Genomic DNA, 18607 nt, shown 5'->3' with positions numbered 1-18607 from the left:
CCGGCATTCACACACTACGTTATTTCAGGATTTTTACAGCCTAGGACAAAGGGATCAGGTACCTACACGAGAACATGTAGTTCTCAGCTGTTCTGGCTTGACATGAGGTTATACAGATTGTATCAACAAGCATTCCTCACAATGATCTTTTCATAGATGCTGATCAAAGGGCACGATGGTATATCCCCATTGTCTTGGGAGAGATGTCTTCCACCCTGTCTCATGCTTTAGAATTAGCATCTATTGTAGACAGAAAATGAAAGAATAATTCTTATCTAATCTTCGATCTGAGCTGGCTTGTAGTTTCTGTGCCAGGAGTTAATTGACCCCATGAAACTTTACGGGATCTTTTTACTATCTGTGACTTCCTTTTTTAGGGGTGTGTGTGTGTGGAGGAAATCAAAGCTATTTGAAAACTGAACAAAGAAAGTCTGTTCTAAGGAGTCTTCTGTCTATCTTCACTTCTGCCCCTCCCCTCCCTTCTCCTAGCTTCCTACACCAAATGTTTGTCTGGTCTCAGATAAACCAGGTCCTGTCGTTTGAAAGGGACTCCAGTTTATCTTCAACATTCTGTACCCAGGTTGATAACCTCATGTCAAACATTCAATTATGTTCGTTTAGACCAGGGAGGACAGAATCTTTGGACTCTGGTTCAAAGGAAGTCTTAGGAGTGGATTCTATTCTCAGAATCTCAATACATTCACAGAAACTAAGATAACATCACCACTTTTCAATTAAATGCATAACTCCCAGTGAGGTGGCAAGTGAGACTGTCAAACTCTTGACTCACCACAGTTCTTTTCGTCACTGCCATCAGCACAGTCTTCGTCCCCATCGCATTTCCACAACAGTGTGATGCAGCGGCCATTTGTGCACTGGAATTGGTTAGTTTCACATTTGGCTTTTCTTCCTAAAATCAGAAGGGAACACTTAGCTAAGCCTGGGACATAGGGGTTATAAGATAGAGATTCCAGTTATCCAAAACCAATGGACAGGGGTCCTCTGAGAAGGACAGCTGCAGACTTGGCAGGCTAACACATTCTAAGAGGAAGACTTGGATGGGTCTTGGGCAGTGACGGATAGTAACTGAGTTCTTAGCTGGGCACACACCTTTTAGATGAGACTAGATTTCCCAGCCTCCCTTGCAATGAGGAATCACCATGAGAATCAATTCTGGTTAATGCACTGTAAGCAGGATGGGCATATACAACTTCTAGGAAATATCCTCTATTTTCCTTCCCTTCATTCCTTTCTGGTTCCTGAAATTTGGGCCTGGTGGCTGGAATCGTGGTCTTGGGCCAATGCAGCCAGATCAAGATAGAAGGGATCTAGATTGCTCAGAGAACATAGGGCATTTCCATGTGTTCAGGACTCACTCCTCTCATTTGTTTAAAAGTCACTTGTGTGGCTATAACCACACAGCCAAATCCTAATCCTTCAATGGCATTTCTGGCTCACATGTCATATTGTTTTTCATGAACGATGCTCCTATTACAAGCAAAGTGAAGGAGATTTAGAAGGAGCAGCAGGGAAAGGGGAGACATAGAGGTTTAATACTATGATTCCTCATCTTAGACCTTGAGATCTGATTGCAAAAAACACATGTTTACACACTAACTCCAAGATAAGATACAAAGCATCACAAAGGTATAGTTAAGAGACAAATGAAAACCTTTTTTTTTTTTTTTTTTTTTAATTTAAGGATAGGAGAAAAGCAAGTAAGGTAAGGTAGAGCCACAGACTTGGGTTCCATTTCTCCAAACCTCAGTTTTCTTATGTTCAATGTGTAAACATTTAACTCACACAATGATATGAACTAATTCTTGTAAATAAGTAGGGCACTTAGGTGTTGTTTTTTCGCCTAGCACAGACAGCTAACATCCAGATGTTTCCCATCATTAGCAGGTCTGTCCTTCTGGAGGATATGATGTCTTTGAGATAACAGGCAAAGATCCGGTTGCTTAATGCAAATATCCTGCAAATATTCGAGAAACCCAGTAGAGCCATGTATAGTTCATGCAGGTTACTTAGGGAGGGCTTCCGATTTCCTGCCACCTTTCAGCATCTGCAGCTGTGACCTGCTGGCGTCAGAACAGATGCCACAGTGACAAGCACAGACTGGAACTCTTGTGTTATGCACACAATACACTAGTTAGCCTCCCTACTGTCAGCTACTCCCCACTGACTGGGAGGATTCTATGCTTTGCAGCAAATTCCCAGGGAGATTAAAATTTGGTCCAAATCAAGTTCACCATATAGGTGTGGTTCTTTTCTTAGGTACTAAACGTATTTGTTTAAAACCTGCTCCCAAGAGTCAAGGTAAGCTAAGACCCAGGTAAAAAGCAGTGTGATTCTATTGCATTTCCTACATACATTTTAGACTATTCATTCGCCCCACAAATATGTTTTTGAGTATAATATACCAGGGATTTAGAAGGGAAAACAGGGGAGAGTAGAGGTTGCTGTCAGGAAGCATCGCCTGCTAGTTTGTATAGAAATACCTGTCTGCCTCCCAGTTCTCCGCCATCATCAGTCTAGTCTCAGTGTATTCTCAATGTGCTCAGGGCTGGGGTACCTGCACCAGGGGCCACTGGCTATAGTTCTATATCCCCACTATGTTTGAGGGCTGTGGGAGGAATAAGAATCTACGTTGAGTATTGCATTTAAAAAGTAGGAAAAAAACACAATTGATAGAGTACATAGATATAAATGTACTTGGAAAGAACAGCTGGGTTATAGTGAAGATACTGTGCAGACTGAAAGGCTCTGAACTTTTTAAAGGTTTTAGTCACCCAAGGTCAAAATGAGACAAAAACACTGACATTGATATCTACACTGTCAAAAAGGTAATCCTAAGGTCAGACTTGGATATGGACTTAAAAATAGGTGTCACATGATGGTGTTCCACGTCAGGGTGAGGTACCTAGAAATCTCCTTACAAATGAGGCACCTGGAAGCTACATATTTTATAGACACTCAAGCTGTCTTGGGATTAAATACAGACACAGAACACCCTAAGCCTGACGTTTAGTCCAATGTTCCCTTCGAGAGGGTCTCTGAAGGTAGCTGTTAACATACAAACTGTCCACACTAACAGGAAACATAAACCATTCCAGCCAGGCTGCTTCCCGCGTTGATACTGAGCATGCTCAGGGCAGACACGAGCATTTTCTTAGTCTTTATTCCAACAGCCCAAGATGAAAAGGAGTGTAGTTTCTACCTTTGCTTATCTGAGCTGTTCCCACTTTCCCCGGGGCTTCTGCCTGGCTGCCATAAAGCTGTTTTCCCAGGACTCACACACACGGCCCTCCATTAAGAAGCTCCTAACACATGGGGTTAGGAGCACAGCCTGCTCCTAAATGTCCCAGCTTGTTTACAGAAGGAGGGAGATGGGCTGGGCGAGGCTGTCAGGCTTTGTAAAGGACCCTTTAGAGAGCGAGGCAGATAAAGGCCTTCAGCTTCATGGCCACGTCTCTCCGTTTCCCAAGTGCTTTGTTTCCGGAGATGGTTCCTGGGCAGAAGGTGCTCGCCGGTTCTGTTCACTCCCTGCCTCGTGCTGAGCGGCAGAGCTCAGACAAGAACTCCAGTGCTAAGGCCACGGCCACCTGCCTGCAACACCGTGTGGGCTTTCCGTCTGAGCGTCAGAAGGATTCTACCTTCTGCCTCCGGGTTCCCCTGGGGTTGCTGCTGCCCACAGGAGGGCCGAAAGCACTGGGCGAGTTAAGACGCTTTTGGTTTGCGAAGCTTTGGGGATGACAGGCTTGTGGACCTTAGCCTGTTTCCATCCAGGACAGTCAACTCTCAAGTTCAGAATTAGACTCTCATAAAGGGAACAGGATGAACTTGAAATCACGCACACCCGAGGTTCTTTTAATTCGTAGGCTCAGCTAGAGCCAGCGATGCCTGAAGAAAACACCTGTGAAGCAGAGGAGCTAGGCCCGCTACAGGGCGGGACAGAAGTAGGTTTGAAGCAGGGTGGCTTTCTTTTGTCTTGGAGTTACATGGAAGAATGTGAAAAGGGCTCTGTGGCTTTAAGAATTCCAACTGTTGGGCGGACACTTTGAATATCCCTACCCCTTTGGATCAGGGGGTGGCACGTCACAGGCACCCAGTCACACACATGGCTATTTAAATTTGTACTGAATGAAGTGTCGAAGGATTACTCACTCACGCTGTCACTTACACAGATGGAATCAGACCATGCAAACTTACTCCATGTCCCAGGAGCCTTGCGTATCTAAACAGTGAACTACCCAGACATGTTGGCAGCTCACTGGCCCCAAGAAACTCAGGTTTTATTGCAAATAGAAGCCTGCCTGCCATTGTCTAATTGTCCCTGCATGGGTTACATGGAAGAGCAATATTAAGCTTCAGTAAAAAACGGCAGAGACCTTATAATAAACACCAAGCCCCAGTGGCTACAAATGTATCTGGAGGATGATAGTGACACCTTGGCAGGAGTGTCCACAGCAATGCCTGGAACATGGAGATGTTTCTGGGTATCAGGCACAGGCTGAACTTCAACTACTCAGAGGGGCTCACCTGGCCACACCGCTGGGACTAGCAGGGCCAAGTATTCAAACTGCTCACACCCCCTCCTCTCAGCTTGAGCATGCGGGTGTTATCATCGACTGGAATTTCTTCAGTCCATTTGTTTTGGCACTTCTGAGGCTGCCAAGGGCATTTATTTTTAGTAGGACTCACTTCTGCTTGGCACTTGAATGCCAATCTTTCTATTCATAGGCGAAAGCTTGTTTTCAGACAAGCAGATATCCTAGTCAGCAACGCTTCCCACAGGGGAGGTTAGTAAGAGGAACTCAACGAAAGGCCCCCGAGATATCAAGCACCAAGTTCATGTTCTGGCCTTCCAGGCAGCCTTTGAAACACTGGTGGGGGCCAACTAAGAACTGTTAACTACTGAGGCTAATCCTTCTGATTCACTGCAAAGAGTGAATCTTACAATTCAATTGTCAAACAGTTTTTCCCATTTACATCAGATTGAAACGATCTTAAGAATCATGGACAAATAACTCATTTATTTCTCAATGCTACATGTTTAGAGCTACTGTTCCCTTTGTATACATATATCAGGAAACCTGTTTACTCTGGGAAGAACTAGAATTTGAACCTAGGCATTCTGGCTCCAAGTACTTGTTATTGAGCGTGTATGCAACCAAGAGCACCCCACTCAGGACTGTTTCTTTCTAGAGTGTCCTGCTGATTTATAAGTTGGCCAGACCAGTCAAGTTAATTCAGAATTCGGGAGTTTGTTATTTGTCATAAACGACACTATCCCACATAGCTTTATTGTGGAGATAGAGCCCTATCTCCTGTTCCCATTTTAACTTTTAAAACATGCTGCTAGAGTATCCTCAGTGGGTCCTTTCCTAGGAGAACGATAGTGCTTGAGGACATATTGAGGACATATTGGTCAAGTAGCGCAAAGGCCCTCTGATACTCTTTGGAAGTGATTGGTTTTTGGAGGGTGGTTCTCAAGCTCTCTTTGCATCAGAATCCCCTGGAGGGCTTATAAGACACAATGCTGAGCCCCACCCCCTAGAAATTCTAATCCAGTGGGTACAGAGCGGGGCCCACATTTACATTTGTAATGTGTTCCCAGATGTTGCTGACGCTGCTGGTCTCTGGCCGCACATTGAAACCACTGCAGGAAATTAGAAGGTTCAGATTCTACCTACCATGGAAGTGACTGTTTCATTTCAGGGTTGGGTTATATAGTGCTCATCCCCTAAGCCCTCCTGCCCATCACTGGATGGATGTTGGTGAGAAATGCCAGTCTTACAACACATTGGGTGACAGCCTGACATAAAGCCTTTGTGCCCGTTAGGTAGGGAAAATTTATCCAGATGCCTTAGTCCGCATGCACGGTAGAATCTGGTTCTAAAATCTGCCTTCCTCTCTCCTGTGCCCCATCTTTGATCGGCCCCATCACTTCCTCTAAATCAGTAGTCCAAAAACAGGGCCAGATTCTTCTCCCCTGACATTTTGGCATCAAGTCCTGGCCTGTCTAAGCCCTCATCTCTCGCTTGATCTAAATTTGTCTCCTGTCCGTCTGCCTCTAGGCTGCCACATTCTGTATCCAAATCGAGATGGTGATTCAAACAACCTAGTGCCAAAGATGGTATCACTTCCAGGTTTCCCACTGACTCTGGAATTGAGTCTAGTTTATGACCTATTCCTCCCAACTCTGTCCTATTAATTACCACCTGCCATCTGCTCTGGCTACACCAAGTTGCCCCGCTCACTTCCCCGGGCCCACACCCTCACTGCTGCTTTGTCTTCATTTGCTCATGTTACCCTTGTCCGTCTATCTACCAAGAGTGGGCCCAGATGTCAACTCTTGAATGAGGCCCTCAGTTCCTGTCTTGACCAGTTAGGTATGGTTTGGCTGTGTTTCCATGGTCTCCTGTGCCCAGGATACAGTTGTCATGGTCTAAGATGCTCTTACCCACCAGTTTGCATCTCTCCAAATGGACATCCTCTAATATGGGGCTTAGAATTTATCTTTGTAATCTGGGCCCTGATGTCTATAGCTAATGACTCTTTCAGCACTCGTGAGTATTCATGGATGCACTAGTTCCTTGGTTGGCAAACCGCGGCTAGCGAGCCACATGTGGCTCTTTGGCCCCTTGAGTGTGGCTCTTCCACAAAATACCACAGCCTGGGCAAGTCTATTTTGAAGAAGTGGCATTAGAAGAAGTTTAAGTTCTAAAAATTTGGCTCTCAAAAGAAATTTCAATCGTTGTTCTGTTGGTATTTGGCTCTGTTGACTAATGAGTTTGCCGACCACTGCACTAGTTGATTTGTTAGTTCATTAATAAAGCTGGTTTGAACTATAGACTTTTCCCAAGCATTCTTCCCAACTTTTGTGAACTTGAAACCAAGTGTGACCAGCTGTTTTCACTAGCTCGAGTATTTTGAAAGAATCTAGGTTATAAAGGCCACTGTTCCCTGTGCCTTTGAGGGTTCCTTCCCCTCATCTGTGTGACACTTTCTCATTTAAAAGTAGACTTCTTTCAAACTTGTCTGTGTGGGTACGTAGGCCTCATTTCCCTGTGAGGAGGAAGGTTTGACACACAGGGAAAGCGAGCAGTGGCTGACTGACAAAGTTAGAAATCAGATACGTGGGGCCCAGATTTTACTTCTGACAGTTTTGAGCACTCTTTGGTAATGTTGGCAGCAATCTGTTGGGCTTGAATTGCATCACCTCTGTGAGATCATCTGCAGAGGGGGAAGAGCTTCTGGCTTTGTCACATTGGAGTCTATGTTCTTGGTGATTTGGGGGAAGCTTCATAAGATGTAACCCGGGTAGCATGTGGGAACTCCAGCAATTTTGAGGTGCTGGCAGCCTCTTTCATGATTAAGACTTAAGCACATGGTCTGCTCACTTCTATCCAGTGCTTCTCTTCCCCACTGTGTTTGAATCATTGATTTCTTAGGTTACCTTCCCCACTAGATTAAATGCCAGAAAGGAAGGGACCGACCACCTGGTCACAGGGTCTCCATGCCTGGTGCCATATGATAGGTGCTCAGTATTTTAGAGGTAAAGTGGACTCAAACAGATGTACAAAGAAGGTCAGCACCAGCCCACCGCCTACTTATAATAGTAAACCTACAGATCAGCCAATAACTCAGATCTTGGGAAGGCTTCTTAGGAAAATTAAAGATTAGAGGCAGCTTGCAAAAGTTGTCTTTTGCCAAGGTTTTATCACGCCCTTTGCTTGGCAGCCTGCAAGACTCACTCCATCCCTCATATCACATCTGGGTACACAAAAGCTACCAGCTGGCAAGGCCAGCATGGATGACCCAATTTGGTGGCAAGATGAACCATTCTAGCCAGTGGTCCAATCTTTAGTGTCTTCCCCCAACGGTATCTCTTAAATAAATATAAGGCCATGTGTAACCTCCCTGCTCTCTTCTCGCCCCTCCCACCACACCACTCCACTTACCCATGTAGCATCTCTGAAATACAGAGTGGGCAAAGGATTCCTAAGCAGACATAACACCGTTTTTTTAAAAGCAGAATCTGTACTTTGTCCCCCAGCATCTAGCAGGCATCCTCTTGCTTAATTTAGAGTCCAAAATAGCCATCAGGTCCAGGCTTTCCTAGGGAACTTCCATGAAGGGGAAAGTGTGCTAACTTTAAGGTTTCACCTGCCATCTCATTATACCCTGCAGTGCACCTAGCAGACCTAACTAGGTGGCATTAACAATATCCAGATTTTTTATTGCAAACCCACAGGAGAGCTTAGCAAAGAGATGCTGAATCAAACTGAAAAATGCGCAGAGTGAAATGGAGACGATTTTTCACTTCCAAAGCCAGATTTTCCTAGAGCTAAGTCATACTCTGCCTTGAAGTCCTATGAAATGCTATCCTCAGGTTTCCTAGCTAAAAACTCTTTAGCTGGGCAAAGAAATTGCCTCTGGACCACTTACCTCTGCTCACCGGTACATCTAATCCATCCCCTCTGCAGAAGGGATTCTTGGACTTGTCGCCTTGAAAATAGTCACTGTGCTGTGGCCTAAGTACTCTTTTGAGATTAATTTGAAGTAGAAGGGACCATCTTAAGCAATTTTGAGGCTATCAACTAACCATCTGGAGAGCAGCTGCATCAAGGTCCATTTATCACAAGCATCATCACAGACCTTTCCATAGTCCTCTGAGGCACTTAATTTCTTTTTAAAAATATATTTTTATTGATTTTAGGGAAGAGAAAGGGAGATGGGGAGAGATAGAAACATCATTGGGAGAGAAACTGCGATTGATTGCCTTCTAGACACACCCTACTAGGGTTCAAGCCCACAACCCAGACTTGTACCCTGATGGGGAATCGAACCAGCAACCTCTTAGTACAGCAGATGACACTCAGTTCACTGAGCTGAACCAACCGGGCACATTTAATTTATTACAAACTAGTATGTGAAGGCAGCTTTCCAAAGGAAGGTCAGCATCCAGAGTAAATTTAATGATGACTCAAAATCATATAGGTGACTGCTTAGCCTTGATCACTACTCCATCTATTAAAAAGGACAGTGTAATTCATATTTTGTGAGAAATAGAAAGTGATCTAGAGAGTTAATGAGTGTATATATATATATATATATATATATATATATATATGCTGTGCTCCGAGTCTTCTGGTCCTTGGATCAAAACCCAAAAGCCTTGTGGCTGGGAGCTATCTGTTCCCTTGATCTTATGGCCATGCTCTACATTTTATCAATTTGCTGCTCCTCCTGAAACAGAAGGGCTCCTAACTACTTTTCAAATGTTCCAGAATTATAAAAACTACTCAAGTGAAATCGAGTCTGTGGTCATACAATTGTATAAAAGGCAGACACACTTCTAACAGACCTTCACTTCCTTTGCCCATGGAGGCTGCCATGATTAACATGTGCAGTTTTGTTGTCCCAAAGTCTTAACTTTTGGCAACTCCACTGAACTTGGCTTTAGGTACCTCGTGACTCAGGCAATAAAACCAAAGGATCAAAATGACACAGAACAGGTGCAAGAAGCTGTCTCTACCAATACGGGCTTGCCTGACGACCCTCCTTTAAAGAGCCCTGCTCAGGTCCTCACGCTTTGGTCCAGATGAGAGTTCTGGCCATTCCCACACCTTCCCTTGGTGCTACCAGATGAACCAGGTTCATTTCCCTCTTGCCCTCTAGTCTCCTATCCCTCCAGGTCCATGACTACTGCTATTTCACCAATCCGCCCCCCATAGTAAGAAAAGTGCTGTGTACTCTCTTGCTAGTTGCTAGCCATATCTGAATAGCTCTCACAGAATCTTTGTTCTTCTGGGCTTTGGCCTGAGCAAATGTATGGTACCCAGAGCCTAGTCTTGACTCCATAGGCTGCAGGAAAAGGTCCTAGAACTCTGGGGATTTTGCAGTCAGGTATACACACCATTGGATTTTAACTCCTCTCATTAGCCTGCTCTAAGTCCCTTGCCAGGGTCTTAGTGCACACCTTCCCTACTCTAGAGTATTTTAGACCAGCAACATGAGTGTGTGTGGGGTGTGTGGTGTGTGGTATGTGTGTGTGTGTGTGTTGGGAGGTGGGTGCAGCAGGCAGGTAAGTGTAGGAGACCAGGGCCAGATGTCAGCCTACATGTCCTTGGACTTTGAACTTCAAACAGGACCAGTCTGGGTTGGCTTGGGGTCAGTACCTATATCAGCAGACTCCAAATTCCCAGCAGGTCAGAAGGATGTGTGTGCTTCCTTTCCTTTGAAGAATTTAAGTCTTGCATGGGCTTCTCCACTGTTCATGGCATGTCACATGTTTCATATGTGACCTAAGGGAGCAAAGGGTCCTCACCTACCCAATACAGATGAGCATATGGCTTCCAGTAACTGTTTTCAACAATGTAAGTGCATTCCTAGCATTTTATAGGATCAGGTTAACCCCCAATGTGTTAACTTAAGAGAAGTCCATGCAGCAAGGAGAACATGGGAGTAAAAATGAATACTTTCTCCTACCTTCCGGGACAGTTATCAGTAAGCTCTAGCACATTTTTTTAAGTCTTGGAAATGGTGTGAAAAGTATAATGCAAGTCATGGCACTCTTCTGAAAAATGGCTTAATAAGTTAGTGCAGCTCATCCATTAATGATTAATGTTGGGATCTGCAAACTTGTGAGCAGGGCTTTCCAGGCTCTCGGGTTTGACACACATCAGAGGCCACACTCAGGACACTTTCCGAGGAGGCCAGGCAGGGACAGCATTTGCGAGAGCAGTGGGTCTCAGCCTGTGGGGTTTCTACATTCCCTCAAAGAGAACACTGGTCAGGCTGCTCCAGGGCGAGTCTGCAGAGCCATGTGACCAACCCAAACGTGACCCTGCGGCCAGCTAATCGGAGCGCGAGGACAGGCCCGTCCCAGCTTCACACACCTCTCCTGGACAAATGGAACCAAAGGGCAGGGGGCGTCCGGAGACTTTAAAACCACCCAGCGGTGCCCCAGAGAGGCTGTCTGACCGCACACTTGAAAGTTCGCTCTCACTTCAGGAGGCACGTGACTGCAGGCAGGCAGGTCTCCTAAGCCCCCGGGCAACCCGAGCTGGGGACTCTGAGATGGGTACTGAGGACCCGGCAGCCTTCTGTCCTAACACACCCCCCCCCCCCACCCTCAAGAGCTGGCGAGCAAGCCCCTTTGGGGTCTCATCAAGATCATCACTGCAGGGCTCCGGTGGAGTCCCCTGAGGGGTTTCCCGTCTCTTGCCTAGGAAAGTTGTGCGTCCCGGTGGGGTGGGGAGAGTGGCTGAGACCAGGCTCCTGGCTCAGGGACCCCACAGCCGTCACCGCTGCCTCCCAGCCAGCTCCAGCCACACGCCGGCTCTCCCGCGATCGCCTTTGATCCATTGTTTAAGAGGAAAGCTCATTACAGCCCCTCGATTAGGACTCGGTTCCCCGCGGAGGAAATCTCGCCGGGAACGAGGATCAGCAAACTAACCTGATTAAGTCTTTGTTCCCCTCCCCTCCCCCGTCCAGCTACACGGGGGACCCACGAGGTGCCCAAATGCCGCCCGCACGGGAGCGGGGTGGGCAGGGGCGAGGGGGGCAACACCTCGAGAGGAGTCCCATGGCAAGCCTCTAACCTGCACTCGGGAGAGACAGCCCGGCGGGCGCCGGGGAGGCAGCCCGGGCGCGCAGGTCTGCACACTGAGCAGCTCCGGGGCGACTCTGGGCTGCAGCCAGCCGACCGACCAGCGCCCGCTCAGCACCGCGGGGGGAGGGATCGCAGCCCCGGCTGACCCCCGGGCCACTCTGCGGGGTGCCGGGTCCCCAGAGACGCCCCCGCCCCCCTGAAGTCCGAGGCACGCGCCGGGGGGCCCTCTGCCTCCTCTCCCAACGCTCTGCCCGGCAGGCGAGGCAGAACCATTGTTCAGGGGCTCCGGAGCCCACGTTCCCCTCGCCCCCACTCCGAGCGGGGCTGGAAAAGGGGGCGAGGCCGCGGGAGGGAGTGTCAGGGACTGGGGACTAGTTCAGGCGAGGCTTTAGGACACCCCAAACCGCACACTCTCCCCCAAGCCCGGCTCTCCGCGGCGGTGGCGGCGACGCTGACAGCTCAGAGGCGCCACCAGGGCGGGGAGGGGGGAAAGGCGAGGAGAGCCGAGAGGTGCCTCCTCGGAGGGGGAGGGGGAGTGGGCAGAAGGAGCAGACCCGGAGCCTTGGGGGAGCCCTGGGGGGGTCCGGGGCGGCCCTGGGGGGTCTGGGGCGGCCCGAGGAGGAGGGGTGCATCCCCCCACTTACCTGCTCCGGTGGCGTCGCTCTCCCCGGGCGCCCAGCACAGCGCGAGCAGCAGCAGCCCGAGCGCCCAGAGCGCGGACGTGCCCATGGTGCCCGCCCGGATGGTGCCGCCGCCGCCGCCTGCTCCGCACAACAAGTTACCAGCCTTTCGGAAAGGAGGAAGGAGTTGGGGGCAGGGAGAGAGGAGGGGAGAGGAGGAGGGGAAGGAGTTAGAAGGGGGTTGGTGGTGGGGGAGGGAGCTGGCGAGCAGAGGACACCCCCTCTCCTACAACTTGCACAATTTCTCCCCACCTGCCAGCCCACCCAACCTCCCTCCCTCCCACCCACCCACCCACCCACCTCCCAGGGCTGCAGCAACAGCGCCAGCCGAGCCCGTGGGCAGAAAATAATGCAGGCGCTGCAGGAGAGGGGAGGATAAGGGAGGGGAGGGTGCAAGAGAGAAGGGGAGGGAGGGAGGGAGAGGGGGTGGGGAGTGGAGAACCGAGGAGAAGCCAGAAGAGAGAGAGAGAGAGAAGCCCGCGGCCAGCAGCCAGCCGAGCACCCGCTGCCGGAGCTAGGGGTGAGGAGCGAGGAGGGGTCCGGAGGGGAGTGGTCAGCGGGGCGGCGGGGCGGGGGGAGAGGCGCTCAGCCCTCCTTTCTCATGGATGCGCCGGTCTCCTAAGGGGTGTGAGTGTGTGTGTGTGTGTGTGTGTGTGTGTGTGTGTGTGAATGGGAGCATGCGGGCGGGCAGCATGAGCGGCCGTAGCCGTAGCCTTGACCGTGGCCGCCGCTGCCGCCGGGACTGCTCCCGGGGCCGGGCGCTCCGCACGTCCCCCAGAGCTCACGGGGGCCCGGAGCGGCTGCTGGTTGGCTCTCCGGCAGCCCGCGCGCCTCCAATCCTAGATGCCTGTCCTAATTTCCTGATCCAGGGAACCTGCCGCCGCAGCCGCTGTGCGCTCCCTACAGTCCGTGCTGACTGTGCCCTCCCCGCAGCCGCCGGCAGCGAATGCAGCAGCAGCTGGGGCCGCAGCAGCAGTTAACGCTGATGCAACTAGAGCTGCTATTGCCACTGCCTTTCCACTAACGCGGCTTGCAGCTTCCATCGGAACGGGGTGGGGGGGGGGGCGGTAATCACCCCCTGCCACCCTCTCCTGCGCCCCAGAGAGAGAGAGAGAGACTGGGAATGGGAGGCTGCCAGGTAGCACCTTCCTCTGGCCTCTGCTTCTTCCCACGTGAGTGAAAGTGGTGAAGAGAAAGGGGTCCAAACTTTTGGGCTGTCCTGATGTGGGGTTCGGGGTGTCTGTCTCAAGTGCACGTGGAGATGTCATTTTTGCTTAAAAAAAAAATTTAAATTAAATGTGTCTTGAAGTGTGTGAAGTGTGGGTGAGATCGTACACCTTGTGACTTAGAACCAGGCCAAAAAACCCAGGGAAATTGTCACAGCGGCTCTGCATCCTCTCATCAACATTGGAGTTAATTGCCAATTGCACGAAAATGATCGTTGGAGGGCCTGTAATGAGAAGCTTAACTTTTTCTTATTTGGGGGAGGGGAGACACATACGTTTGCTCTTCTTGATGTAGTTTGTACTAATCAATGGCATGGCCCAAAGAAGGAAAGAAGGAGTAAAGACATGACTTCTGTAAAGGATTGATTCTTGTTTTGTGCCTGGCTAATACTGAGCCCACCTAAGATGCTTTTGGGGCGCTTGAGTTTTCTTACACAGTTCCCCTGCTGTGATCTGTTAGACATAACAAGACACAGTGGGCACCCCCAGCTATTTTACCTTCTTAAATAAAGGGTTTATGCTTTTCAAAAAAGTTGTTTTTATCACGAATGCTGAAACCCTGCTGATTTCAATAGGACCGTGCTCTGGCTCTATTCTATCCTTGAGATGGAAAGTGGTGGGCACTACCTAGCTGTATTCTCCTTGTTCTGGTTCTCCCTGGCATTTGTCAAGGCTAGTTGTCAGGTGGGATGTTTATTAGCAACTTACTGTTGTCCAGGAGACAAAGAGGATAGGAAAATTCCAGAAGGATACACTTTGGTAGGATCAGAGGTTATCCAGATAGTAACTAATGCCCATGAAAAGGGCTTGAGTCGATGTATGTATTGGTGGAGTCTTGCACAGCAGCTCATTTTGAATGCTGTTTTGCCCACCCCACGTTTACATGTTTGAGACAGACCTACAGCAGCCACACACATGCTGCATGTGAAACTGACTTCAAACTAGTTTTATGCCATTTAGTAGTGAACATGCATGGAGGTGCTGTTCACTTACTGGGCATTACAGTGTGATGGTAAAACTTTAGGTGCATAACACCTTCAGTATTCTGGGGGTTCTGAAAGACCACCTTATAATGAACTGTGGCCTTAATACAAATAGACACATTGTTAATAAACAGTCATGTGGCTTGTTTCTAATATTTTACTCAGAGACAAATGTGCATGATGAGTAAAACATTGGTATGATATAACAAGGCATCTTTGACAAACATATATTATGCTTTCTTTCTCTCCTAAGGGTATAAGTAAACTGTTGGAGAATTTAGCTGCTGCTCTATGCTCAGTTCTATAACTTTATTGTTGAATCAAAGGGAAGCATAACTTTTGGCTCTGACTCTGATTGGCTGTGTAACTGGGAAAATCATGGTACATCTCTGTGCCTGCCTTTGACCTATAAAGTGAAAAGAAAACCACAAAGTATCCAAGTTCTCTGTGGCCTCAAAGTATCAGCTTTCTGTAAAGTGATGGTGTTTAGAAGAATAGTTTATAAGGAGGAATGCATTTGATTAATACAGAAAATAGCTGAATAACCGAAAAGATATATGTATCTTTTTGAGTGGAGTCTAGTGTGGTTGAACTAACTGGAGTTACAGAGATTCAGAAGCCTCCGATAAGTACATAGGCAATCCCATTCTTCCCACAGTCTACCACATTTATTTATTTGTTGCAGGAACATACATTGAGCATCCCTGGAGGGCTGGCAGGCACTGTGCTAGACTTTGGAGATGCTAAGCCCAGGAAGTTCAGTCAGGATCTGGTGGGGGAGGCAGAGAAGTGGCAATTACACTACCCTATGCACAGCACAAGGATGCTCCAAGAGCTATAAGATTAAAGGGGAAAGCAGCTAATGTGGCTGGGGGCAAGGGTATCAGAAAAAGCTTTCTAGAGCACTTGGCTTCAAGCTGAGTAGATTTGTCAATTTTACCAAGCAATTTCAATTCTTCCTACTGCTGGACACATGATAGGATTGTACGTCCTGGCCTCCTCATGGCTGAGTGGGACTGAAAGATTAATTTTGACCAATTATTTGTGAGCAGAAGTTACAAGAGTCCCACTTGCAGACTGGAGCATTTAACTACTTGCATAAGCCACTCTTTTTGTCTACATGATGACAAGAAGTGGCTGCTCCATTAGCCTGATTCCTAAATGACTAGAGCAGTTCTCTACTTTCTGCCTGTCTCTGGCAATGATCGCAGAGAGGAGAGATTAGCAAGTAGTCACTGGCCTGTTTTGTATGATCTATCAATAAGAATAGTTTTATATATATTACATATACACTGAGTGGCCAGAATATTATGATCTCTGAAGGCATAATAATCTGGCCACTCAATGCACACACACACACACACACACACACACACACATTAGAGGCCCAGTGCATGAATTTGTGTATGGGTGGAGTCTGATCAGCCTGGCCAGGGGGAGGGGACATGGGCAGTTGGCCAGTCTGCCTGATGGTCCAGCTCTCCTGGTCGAGGGGATGATTTGCATATTAGCCTTTTTTATATAGGATATATACTAAGTGGCCAGATTATTATGTATTATTATGTATAATAATCTGGCCACTCAGTAATATATATATATATATATAGTTGTACCAAGAGAGAGACTATGCAACAGGAACTGTATGTTGCTCACGGATTCTAACATATTTACCATCTTTGTCTCTAGAGAGAGAAAAAACCCTCACTGACGCTTAATATAGAGTGAGTGCAAAATAAGTCTTTTTTTTTTTTTTTCTTTCATCTACTGAGTTTTTGTTACCTCAGCATGACCTAGCATTAACCTGACTGATGTAGGGGGTAAAGAAGGAAGGGAAGCAAAAGAGCATCAAGTATTCAAGAAAATGCAAGGGATTCAGGATTGTTCAAGGACTAGATGATATGGGTATCTGAATGTCATGCTAATGCTTTGGACTTCATCCCATGGGCCATGGTGGGGACTTGTGATCATCTTTTCTGAATTATAAAAAAAAATTATTATAAAATACAGAGAAAAATAAAAATTGAAAGGCATACTTTCAATACCCAGAGATAGTAACATACTTATTTCTTTCCTTCTAAAAATGTATTTAACTTTGTCCTCAAGTCACAGAATTGCATTGATATTATTACAATTGGTCCAGTTATGACTCTCATTACTTAATAAATTATGTGTTAATTTACTTCTGTACATTAAAAAAAGATATATCCATGTGCCCACTAGTGAAGCCCAAGAAGTGGAATATTCACAGTAAGGCATCCACTGAGGTGCTTCTCCACATGGCCATCTGCTAGCCTTCCCCCTGGAGGAAATTGCTATTGTGATGGATTTTGATCAGAGGCCAGACCTCCAGTGTGTTTTATAAAGTTCACTCTGTCAGTGGTGTGAAGGGTGATTTATTTGGGAAGCAGAGTCGAATAAGGTAGAGGAAGGACCGACAGAGACTCTGGTGGTGAGGGAACACCTAAAGAAAGGAGGGGAAGAAGCTATTGTTGGCAGCCAGAAATGTTCATGTAACTCCTTCATGAGCCTTCTCCCCAGTCCCATGGGTATGTCTCTTAGAACAGTGTTTTCCAAACATGCGCACGCCATAAGGATCTCTGGTCATGTCTGCCGAGAGCAGATTCCCAGGTTCTCCCTCAGAGATCCTGATTCTGTGGTCTAGGGCAGCACCCAAAAAGCTGTGTGTGTGACCTTATCACAGGTGAGTCTTAGGATTATCCATGATTAAGAAAGTTTCTTAGAGAATTCTTGTTTAATGCAGTTTTAACTACCATGTAGCTTTCTTCTCTCCATCATGTGTATATTGTCCAATTTTTCCTTAAAAAATGCTAAGGTTAATGTTGGGCTTTTTTTTATTCTTAAGTTCTATAAACTAATAAATATGGGCAGCAGAAGTAATCTTCAAGCCAATCTGTTAGTTTGAAGCACTGATTAATGTGTTTTCTATGCCACAGCCTCACCATGGGAACTAAGAAGTGAAATGAACTGTCCCCTTCGGAAGATGTCCCCTTATGAGGTAGTTGCTGGCAATGTCCCAGGCCTCCATGACATCATTTTCTAATTGTGTGGCAACCCAGTGCAATGAGTGGGATTTCCCCCACTGTGGATTCCATGCGGAGGGCCTGATGCTCTAACCAGTGGATCACATGCTTCAGCTTTCATAGGAATCACCTGGAAGGCTTGTGGAAACACAGATTGTTGGGCCCTACCCCAAGAGTTTGATTCACCAGGTCCAGAAATTCACTTATATTTCTAACAAGTTCCCAGGCGATGTTGATGCCATTTGGTCAGGGAACACACTTTAAGAACCACTCTTCTGAACCCACCTGTAAAACTCCCCCCTTAGCCACTGTAATTAATCCAAGGGCCTCACCCAGTCTGCCTGTGGCCTTTGGGGCACACTGATGGGATATGTCAGCCCTTAGCACATTACACAATCGGTCCAATTACAGTGAAGCTCAGGGCTTTGGCTTGATTAGAAAGGCACTAATAAGCCACATGGTGTATGGGTATTAGGCCAGAAGTGTTATAGCCATTGTGCCCCCAGGAAGGAAGCCAATTTAAAAACTGACTCACTCATGGAGGAGAGGAGGCTGAGAGAATCGGAGAAATGACATCCAAACAGAGCCCGGGTTAGCTCCTCCTGACAGCTGGCATTCTGCAGAGCTTCTCAGTTACCCGAGCCAGTAACCTCCTTTTGTTGCTTAAGCCAGTTTGGTTTGAGTTTCCTGTTACCTGCTCCCTGACTGACACAGGTGCCCTCTTGAGGGATATAGTATGTTGACTGTAGGCATTGGGCAAAACACATGTGGCCATCCAGTGGGAATGACATGCCTGACCCCTCCTGGGGAGTGTTCTGAGGAGGCATGTAGGTTTTGGTAAGGCCTGTCTTAAACAATTGCTTTCTTCTGCCTCCTGGCAGGGTCAACACTCACTCCTACTTCCACCCCAACTCAAACGCTCAGTGAGGACTTCCTATGAATGAACCCTTATTGAGGGTCTGATCTTATAAGAATATTTTTTTTTGAAAGCCCCAAGTCCAAAACTATTTTGCAGGCTGCTTTTGAGCAATTGAAGGAAGAAAAATATGGTCAA

General features: G+C 47.4%; 1 protein-coding gene across 4 annotated transcripts in view; it reads right to left on the bottom strand.

Moving 5' to 3' along the window:
- The window catches only part of VLDLR (very low density lipoprotein receptor), a 32957-nt gene extending 19831 nt beyond the window's left edge, over positions 1-13126 (bottom strand). For 2 of the 4 annotated variants that reach the window (XM_084899492.1, XM_084899495.1), the window contains exons 1-2: positions 12268-13122; positions 791-910 (exon numbers count right to left, since the gene is read on the bottom strand). In XM_084899492.1, the coding sequence (XP_084755618.1) occupies positions 791-910; positions 12268-12352 (205 nt within the window). In that variant the 5' untranslated portion in view covers positions 12353-13122. Of the gene's footprint in view, positions 1-790; positions 911-12267 lie in introns of all 4 variants that reach the window. The other 2 variants (XM_084899494.1, XM_084899493.1) reach the window with 2 other exon arrangements.
- Positions 13127-18607: the final 5481 nt, after the last annotated feature.

This window comes from Pipistrellus hanaki, assembly GCF_964339955.1.
Source record: "Pipistrellus hanaki genome assembly, chromosome: 11".
NCBI lineage: Eukaryota > Metazoa > Chordata > Mammalia > Chiroptera > Vespertilionidae > Pipistrellus > Pipistrellus hanaki.
This window is presented reverse-complemented; position numbering and strand designations above follow the sequence as displayed.